Source organism: Buteo buteo, chromosome 2 (assembly GCF_964188355.1).
Source record: "Buteo buteo chromosome 2, bButBut1.hap1.1, whole genome shotgun sequence".
Classification (NCBI taxonomy): domain Eukaryota; kingdom Metazoa; phylum Chordata; class Aves; order Accipitriformes; family Accipitridae; genus Buteo; species Buteo buteo.
The window spans coordinates 57,765,403-57,775,611 of record NC_134172.1 but is presented as its reverse complement, the minus strand read 5'-3'; the positions used below and the strand labels follow the sequence as shown (position 1 = coordinate 57,775,611).

At 38.9% G+C, this 10,209-nt stretch overlaps 1 protein-coding gene across 1 annotated transcript in view; it reads left to right on the top strand.

The window, feature by feature from the left end:
- Positions 1–3,863: 3,863 nt before the first annotated feature.
- SUSD5 (sushi domain containing 5) overlaps positions 3,864–10,209 on the top strand; it is a 43,686-nt gene continuing 37,340 nt past the window's right edge. Inside the window, exon 1 of the mRNA XM_075022524.1 lies at positions 3,864–4,033. Coding sequence (XP_074878625.1) covers positions 3,940–4,033 — 94 coding nt within the window. The 5' untranslated portion in view covers positions 3,864–3,939. The remainder of the gene's footprint in view (positions 4,034–10,209) is intronic.

Genomic DNA, 10,209 nt, shown 5'->3' with positions numbered 1-10,209 from the left:
TAGGAAATCAACCATTTCATGATATTTACATATATCAACTGGTATCTGAAAGTTTGGATATGATAACTCATACCTGGGCATGGATGACCACAAATGGTTATGGAGTTACCCAGTAGTGCCATCATTTTATGCAGGCTCTGCAGCTGAGTGTAGGGCACATAGCAAGCTGTATGCCTCAGTTATTTCTGTATTTATCTCCTTTCCACTTCATCTGGAGACAGTACTTCAGAAGTTCCAGACTGCATGATAAATTCTAATAATCATGCTGGTTAGAGCAATTTAGTCACCACCTTGCTCATATATTAATGTAGATGTCTTTCTTTAAAAAAAGAATTAAAATTTAAGATGATAAGTAAACCTAAAGCCTATATTGCATTTAAATTCAGTTCTTCAACCTAAGTTATGCAGACTGTCAATATCTGAAGCTATTGCATTATGCAGAAAAACAAGTTAAACAGAATCTCATGCTTTAGTGACAGAGAAGAGAGGTATCTTTTTTCTGAACAGAAACTTCATTTCTATTGTGCTTTATTCTGATATGAAAAGTGACCTTTCCTATGACTTTCCAGCATTCTTCAAAGACCAGATTCTTTGCCAGCTGCAGCACTTTAACAAATCTGCCACCATCTGCCCAGCTTGGCTTGAGATAGCAAATGTTTCTGAGAGTGTCTATTTGCTCAAGGCTTCAGGATGCTAGGTCCTTATCTTGCAAAGGCTTAAGATCATGTGTTAGAATTTGCAGAATTGGAGCCTTTACATCTATAATGTTTACAGTATATAAATTTTTAATGGCAAAAAATAAACATTCCTAGCAGTCGATATGAAGAGACCAAATACAATAATCTCTATTGTAAATACACATGTTCCTGTTTTCAAATGTGTCTTTGTTCACTTGTATTTCTTTTAGGTGTTTTATTTAGTATTAAAAATCCACTCTACCTTGAATGACATATTCCAGATGTAAATGTATATAGATGCTCTTCAGGTACTAGATGCCCGGTTTGTGTGTGTACATTCATATGTGTATGTATGTACTTTATGGCCCAGTGCCTTCAGATGTCTTACTCCCTATGTAAAAGTTTGCATATAGTGAAGCACTGTTTTATAAAATACCACCATTGGCACATTCACTACTCCCAAGGAAGACATGATCTAGGAGTTGTTTAAAGCTGCACGTACAATTAATCTTCTGTAATGTGTCATAATACATTGTACATCATACACTGAATAGTTTGACCAGTGTGTCACTGTAGTGCTATGAATGCCAGAGGTTCTGAGCAAAAGGTTATATCTGTTTCTAACCATCTTAACTTCCAGATCTCATTTGGAGTTTCTGGTTCCAAGAAGCCCAATATCTCAAGGCAGGGTTTTTGCCTGATGAATGTTGATTTCAATGCAAAACAATGCATACATCAATTCAGTACAAAAAATACTCTGCTCAGCTTTATGTAAATCTTCCAAAATACGCTAGGAGCAGGGATTTTTGCCGATAGAAATATTGTATTGGAAGGACAGTGTTTGGTGGTGAGGTACTTACCTTCCAGGAGTTAATAACTGGTAAGTGTCCTTACCTTTCCACACTTAAAGAGTTACTTTACAGTTGAGATGGGATGACAAGAAGCCAGGTCATTCTACAAACAGTTCATGCCTTCAAAAAGGAACAGATCCCGTGGTCTGTCATAATTCTTTAAAATCAGTAAGAAGTTCTACTCAAGAATACAAGCTGAGATTTTCCAAGACAGGAGCCAGAGTGGCAACATGCCTTTACATATATCAACACAAGGAAATGATCCAATTATAGCACAACTCATCCAACAGACCTTTGGAATTTTAGATGGAAATCCGGAAGATACTGTCCTTTCCTCCAATTGCCTTGGCCAAACTCTTGAGGACAGCAAAGGGCCAACAAAGTCATCAGTCCTATGACAAGTGTTAAGGAAACATGGAGCTATTGCTGTGGTCACGTCAAGCCTCTGTTAATGCCTGTGTGTCTTGCTGTAATTACTCATGCAGTTTCATGGAATCTCTGCTCTCACTAAAAGTGTGTAGATTCAACGTCTTCTCTCATCTTTTTCTATCCACTGATACTTAAAATAGGGGTAGAACTATTAGCATATCGGAGGGTTAAAACTGCATTTTATGCTATTAGCTATGTCACTAGTAAAAGAAACACAAATAAATTCAAAGAATGCTACAATTTTCTGATTCCTTTTCTGTCATGCTGTATGTTAATTTCTGTTGTACAGAGCATACAGTTTCCATTGAAATGAAATGCAGTTATGTAGTTACGTTGTGCCAACCGTCCCGTGTTAAGGATGGAGTAAGCAAGAAACTGCCCATCCATCTGATTCTAGAGGTGTTCCTTACAAGTTAGGCTGGCAAGGCACTGTAAAGAAACCTGCTGCCATCCCTATTCTCTGGATAAACAGAAAATTCAAAGCTACCTGTCTTAAGGCTTTCACTACATTCATGTGCCATGCATGGGTATAAAGTAGGCAAAGAAGGCTACGATTCTTTAAAAGTCAACAGGATCAGAGCATTATCTGCCTGAATTGCTCAAACGTAGGTATTTTTAACACTTCCGGTATTATGGTGTCCCTTGCTTCCTTGAATATCGTATACAGAAGTTCCTGAGCCTGAGTCATTTCAGATTGAAACCAAGATTGGGCAGGTTCATCATTATCAGAAGATGCCTGCAACTGCCTACCAGCCATGTAGGACACCAGGGCCTCTGGTAGTGAGGACGGTCAGGTCCTTACTTCTATTCCGGATGGCTTACAGTTCCTAGCAGGCTGAGCATTTTTTGCCCAGCTTCGAATTTCTAAGGGAAAAAATTTTAAGAAGCTGAAATAAAAGCAAAATAGGATGGGAATATGAAAACAACATTTCTGAACCCTGCTCAGTTCCAACAGCAACACAAAACTATTCCGTTTATATATTTAGTGAAATAAATCCTGGCATCACCACCAGTATGTTTCCTCTTATTGTGGGGGTTTCTTTTGAGTTCTGTTGGGACAAATATAGAATGAGAATAAGGGACAGATGTCAGTGCTGTAAGAGCTAGCGGGAGCTGGAAAGTCCTTTCATCAGCTGCTTTCAGAGCATTCAAACCTGACCAGCACCATTCATCTGGACCAGGAGCACTGACAGAGACCAGCTCATGGACTCCTGCTTCGACCTTCAGTTCCTCATGCCCATCCCAAACCCAAGATCTGAAACAGCAGGATTAACCCATCCCAATCCCAATCTTCAGGGAGGCTCGGCTGCCAGGGTCCCATGCTGTTTGTCACCTTTCCTCAGGCCTTACCTGAAAACCGTCGCTCTTGCTGCGGCAGCCCCTGACCCGCCACCCTCAGCAATGCACCGCTGGCTGATTTCAGGTTGCGGAGACAAAACACTCCCCACATCTGAACCCATCCCTCTGGAGATGCACGGCTAAGCCCACAAACTCACCACATACCGGCGCAGCTACCTAGCTGCCCTTCTCCTCTCAGCCAGGGATTTCTACTGCTCATTGCTTGTCCTCTCCCCGCCCCCCCCCCCCCTTTTTCCCTCTCCCTCCTGGCTTTTACATTTTTTCCACCGTGATCCATTAGGTATTTACCGACAGGGTAATGTGACTTTTCACACCGGCTCTCTGCGTGCACTGCCCTGCAGACAGGGCTGGATAAAGCCTCTCCCCAACCCCAGCTGGCTGGACATCTCCCCCCCCAACCTTCCCCTCCCCTTCACACTAGCCAAGCCAAGGATTCCTCTCTCCCTCCCTCTTTCTTTTTCCACCCCTCCCGCCTTCAGTGCAAACCCAAGACGCAGGATCCTGCTGAGGGAAAGAGCTCCTTGAAATCATCACTGCAGACCCCGCTGCAAAAGTGCAGAGGAGGAGAGAGAAAAAGCCTCGGCAGCCAACCTCCCGCGGCCGTGGGCTTTGCGAGCAGGGCAATGGCTTCAGGCTCTCGGAGATTCTCTCTCACCTTTCTCCAGGGCATGGGATCTGTCTTCTTCATCCTTCAGATCATCTCTGTTCAGGCTGATGGTGAGTCCCCCATTCAGTTTGGGCTGGGTTGCTATGGCTGGAATGAGAGCTGTATGTTGAAATGTGTTATTGCAAAAAAAAACCCCAAACCTTTTTTTTTTTTTTTTTTTTTTAATAAGAAACTTAAATACATGCCCCAGTTTGGGTTAGGAAACATCTGATTCAGAGGTTTTTGAGACTCTACAAATATCCTGGGGTTAAGCACAGAAAGGAAATAAGATCCCAGAAGGCTAAGATTATTTTATTACAAATGACAAACAAAATGACAGGATAGTGAAGTTTTCCAGAGGAAATAAGAATAATAAAACAAAGCCAGAACATGAAAAAAGAAGACTCAGCTATATTTTAGGAGAGCTCTCCTTATAATTAAAAGTATCTTTTCTCCAAAGAACTTTCCCATCTGCCTGCTTCAAATGCCCCCCGAAATCAATTTATATGGGCAGGTACTTGAGGAAGGGAAGACAAGAAGTCAAAGGCATTTGTAACCTTTTCTGTTCAGTACCACACACGCTGAAGATGACTACACACCTTTCTGCACATGAGTTTTGTCTGCACTTCACTGCCGAGGGATGTGATCAGGACATGAATTTGGCTGAAGCACCAACCACCAGTTATTCTGAAATGGGACTTCTTACTCGCTGATGATAATCCTGAATAGCTGCATCCCTTGAAAGTTTCCAGTAGCCTATTGCCCTTTTAACAATTAAGCCTGTAGTAACTATGACCAGCTTGCCTTAGCAAACACACAATTTATTTTTGAAACAACTGTGTCTTTTCCTGGGAGAGCAATGCTGAATGGCCACATTTTTTCACTTTCACAGCTGCGATAGATTTATGCCTGAACTCGGGATTTTTTTTATTTCGATACACTAATCCTTTACCATCAATGTTTGCTGCATTATTCCAGAAAACAGATCTTAAACATTATAGGGCAATAAAACCCTCTTCTTTATGTTCTCAGAGGTTTTTCTCCTCTTTAACCTAAATTTATTTCAGCTGATGACAAAGTATGGCAAAGGAAAGGGAGAAAATTAATCTTGCCTGCATGTTTCTATCACTTTGTGTAAAATACTATTTATACAACAGAACCTTGTCTTGTAAATTTCAAGAAAATTATTTTTCATTAAGAATAAAGGAAAATAAATGTGTCAGGCAACTGCACTGTGTTGCAGTAGGCAAAACTGCAATTCTGATTTTAGGAAACACTCCTTCCCTAGCAAAATGCCTCTGAAATGAGGAAAAAAAATGCATACCCATGAAAGAGGGTTCTCCACAGAACTTAAGAAAAGGGGACAGGACAGGAGTAATTAATTTCCCTTGCTAAGAATGCTTCATCTGAAGAATTCCCTTATCTTTTCAAGAGCAGCTCCCAATTGGTATTATTTCTATAGAATTAAAGGCATCTTCTTGGTTCCTAAACAGACATCCTGTAAAAGAGAAAGGGAAAAAAATGTTGGACATCATTTTAAGGCAGAGTTTGTGACAAATTTTAATTGTCACTCAACAGTTTGTCAAATTTACTTCATACACGGTAAAGCAATTATAAGAATTAAAGGGTAGAACTTCTGAAGTACATTACAGTTGTAGAGCATTATTATAATACTGTACTATCCATTTTTATATAACTTCTAAGTATCATTGTGAAAAATGTGTAAGTCCTCTATTAACATGCTCTTCAGTGTGTTCTCCTAATATTAATATTCAAGCAAACAACCATAACACTGTCCTATAAAGCGTCTGGCTTATTATATGTTGATACAGAAGAAAACACTTTATGTGAAGTTTAAAATTTACCACGACATGTAGGCTTACATATTTAGGAAGATCTGAGAGTACAAAACAGGATTAATACTTTCTTCTATAACAGATTCTGGCCCGATCCAGACAGGAAACAACCTTCTCATTTTTGTAAGTTGTAGGTGAAAATACAATTGTGCCACTCTCCAATACATGCAAATGTGACTTAAGTGCCAAAGGACCATTCTGGGTGACACATATGTATATTTGTTATTTTTAACTAAAAGTTACTGACTGTTTTGCCAACCTCTGAAGGGATTTTGAATTCGCCTTGTAAAAACCCTGTGAAATTCAGACTGGCCCCTGTTACAGGCAAACCTCCGAAACTGGTTACAATATATTTCCCTAAGGAAGACTTTCATTTTAATATCTCGCACACAAATAATGACAGAGAGCAGGCAATAAAACTGGAGACCATCGAGGTCTGGTGAAGGTGTAAAGCCTCGAAGCTTAATTGATCTCTTTTGACTAGTATTTACCGCAGCGCATATTGCTATAGGGCAGCTAGACTCCAGAAATAGCAAGGTAAATGCCGAAATAAAAGATAGCTTTGTTTCACTCTGCAGTTTTTTTACGATTGAAATGTGCTTGCTCATAGGTGTTGAGATGGGGTCAGAGGGACAGAAGGCTCCTCAAGGGCTTGTTCCTGCTCTGACGTACCATGGTGTGCCACTACTATTAGAGCAGTTACTGGAGAATAATACAGGTTATTGTGATGGGTCTCAATCATACCAGTGCAGATGCAGGCTTTTAAAAATTTCTTTGCATTTGTGCTGGAACAGGAGAACAAGGATGCGGCTTCATGCATCCCACAGAGGAGCCGCCTCTGCTTTTTTTGACTCCCTCTTTTGTCTTTTGACGGCTGCTAAAATATCCATACGTATGAACCGTAGTTTTCTGCAGAGTACTTGCTCTGAGTCAGAGCATGTCAGGAGAGAATGATGGCAATTAATCTACCTTACCGAGACACTCCTGAATTGAAAAAAATGTGCTAATTACAAAACTTTACTAATTGTTCCGGAGTGGAGTTGTTCTGTTGGCTAAATTTGGGTTACATGGAAGACCTATTGGTCAAGCCAGTCATCTGGTAGTGAGCAGGCATACTGACCACAGAGCTTGCAAGCGGAAGGATGCTGAATCCAGAAAGCTAGGCACAATTAGGTGAGGATCTGAGATACATACTTCTGACCTAGAACCAGATGTCTGATGTCAAAGGTAGGAAAAAAACCCTACTATACTTTTTCCTTTGGCTTGCTTTGCACCTTTTTTGTAAAGAAAAGGAAAGAAGTATGCTTTTTCTCTTCTGCTCTCTCTAGACACTTGCATTTGAGTAGCAGGTGTCTAAGCATTTCAGGCTCCCACTTGCAAAACAGCACGTATTCTTGTATGTTGCAAAAATAAATGCATAAACAATTCCAAGTATTTAATGCTAAAGCATATAGTAAAATCAAAATTTAAGCTCTGACTGAATTTAACTGAGGAGGAACTCAAAGGTGACCTCCCAATTTTGCTATTTTTCTGATGATGTAATATTTTAAGCAATTTGAATTAAAGAAGACATCATTCACTTTAGTTTCTCACAGAAATAAACTCTACATTCATGAGCACTAAGCAGAACTGGTAATTACCCCAATCTCTGTCTGTACTTGTACAGTTTTACTGAATCCTCCACCCATGCTATTACAATCAAGTCCATTGTTACACACAGCCATAGAAATGGAAATTAAATTGCTCCTGAAGTACAGAAGTGACCTTCCCTTCCTCTGCTCTTTTTTACCTCCATTTGAAGTTTTTAACAGTTACATAAAAATAAAATAGACTCCACATTTGCACAGCTTTTACCACATTTATTTTGTTGAAACTGATTAGGTTTTATCCTTTGAACCAGTAAGTATCATGTCATGAGATCAGCACACTGGATATGCCTTTTAAAGTGCTTTCATTTTACGTTATTTGTGAGAGACATTTTTATTTCAAAGTATATTTGGCTATGCAGTGTTATGTTTCTTCTCCAAGCATGATACAAATTCTGCTGAAGATACGGTGAACTTTGAACCCATTTCAGTGGGCTTTGAACCATACCTATAGGTCTCAGAAGAACTTCTTTTAGCTGTTACTGTATTAGAATAAATTAGCCAAACTCTGTCTTCTTGGTAACCAAGAAAATTTGCTAATTTCACTGCAATTCCTAAAAGTATGAAGAAACAGGTTTTGGTCTGGTTTTATTTTTGAAGAGTGCCTTTCTTGTGCTTCCATATATCTGATTGTAGATGGCTCTTCAGTCTCAAAAGCATATTAAGGTCCAGTTGTTAGAAGCTGAGTTTAGCAAAAATTTGGAAGTGGAAATAAGGCGGAGTGAGAGTAATGAACCATTGGAACAGTTTACTATAAAGTGTGCTGTAAATTCTCCATTACTTGGAGTCACTGAATCATGACTGGATGCCTTTTGAAAAGACATGGTCTAGTTCAACCATGAATTTTTGGACTTGATGGTGGAATTACTGGGGGAAATCTACTGTCTAGTTACGCAGGAATTAAACAAGGTGATAAAAATGAATCCTAGAAGCCCTGAGATCTATGCTTCTATAGGTATGTTTTCACTCAGAATATATTGGGGAACTCTTAAGTAAAAACTATATTCAGCTATTGCTTGTTTACAAAATTTTCATGCCAAACAATAATAAAAATTATTCTTTTACTGATATATCAAATTATAATCAATACTCTGTAATAATAGTGATGAGATGATGGGAGAGACTAGTGATATAATATAGGCTAGTTATTAAAGAAAGACTGTCTTTGGCTTCAAGTGTGAATTTTTCTTCAGAACTATGAATCCGGCTGTTAATTAAGAGTTGGAAGAACTATCTCTTATCATTTATGTCTTAACATCGAAGTTAAAACTTTTTCACTAGCTTCAAAGGGGAACCTGAAGAAACTTACTATGACAAGGGCATTTTTATTCTGAACCTGTTAAACTCAAGATGTGCATTAAGCCTCCTGAGAAAGACTACTTTGCATGGATTTTTAGCTTGATCTTGAAACCAAAGGGACTAGCTTTGATTAAAAAAGGCTTCAGAAAAGTATGTAGACTTTTGGGAACAAATTTCCATACTATCTGTCCCATCATCACATTATGGGAAATAAATGTTATGGGGCAGAAATGAAGGGAGAGAGTTGAGAGAGAGTTCAAACATGGTGGCTCTTCAAAGGTACCACAACCAAAGGCATACTACGTTCTTCACACAAATAAACACAAAGACATGATCCTTCATCCTGTGCCTTATGGAAATACGGAACTGTCTTATATTTAAAATTGCATATTTAAAACAGAATGACAATACATCTCTTGATACTATCTCAGAGATAAAACTGATTTCAACTACTCCACACTGTCATAATGTGCTAGAGAGAAAGGGGATGCCATCTGAATGTTTCACAGCCCCAATACCAAAAATGACTATCATATCATCAAGTCTGAGAGACAAACCTTTTCTAGAAAAACTTTCATTACAACTAGCAGTAATAAAAATTTTACAAATATTTATCCAGGACCCTTAGATCCCCAGCTTGAAAATTACAACACTTTTGCAATAAAAAGTGAGAAAAATTCAATACATTAATATCTCAAGCATGTTAGCCATGCCACTGCAAGGTGCAGAATTCAATTTCAGTGTTGTAGTCTTACTTATTTAGGGGGATTTCCTGCTTTGATGTGCTTTTGTATTTTTCCTATTACCGTGCTAGCATATCTCCTGTACCTTTTTTCCAGTAAATGCCCCTCAGTAATGTGACACAGCTCAGGATACTGGGGATCCAGCTATTCCAGTGGTCAGGTGTTCAATAACAGAACCTTGCATGCTGCTATATTTTCTAAGTAAGAAATTAGGCAAAAAGAGAGGGCACATGTTAGAAACTGGACAGATAGCCATAGAGCCTCTAAAGCTTTGGAGAAGATTCATGGGTCACTCTGGTAAGCAGGTCAGCCTTCTTCATCCACTTCCGGCTAACCAGAATTTCCTATAAAGCAGTTCACTATAATTTTCCCAACTAGTAAGTCCTTCCTAGCTTACCCTAAAACTTATTTGTCTAGATAATTTGGACATCCCAGATACCTTTTAGAAGGACAAGACTCTGTTTTGAATCAGCATCTTCATAGCTTCTAGTAAAAAGTTAATTTACCTTAAGTACTAGCAAACACATAACAGTAGTTAAAGAAAGCTGTCTCAGCCTCAGTCTTGGCTAGCTAAACTCCTCTAAAAATGTAGTTGTTACTTACTGGTCAAAAGACTAAATGATGAACTTAATTTCTTCTAATTATATCTTGATGGAGCTCAATCCTTAATGATTTTCCTTTCTTTAAGTCTTCTAACTGAAAT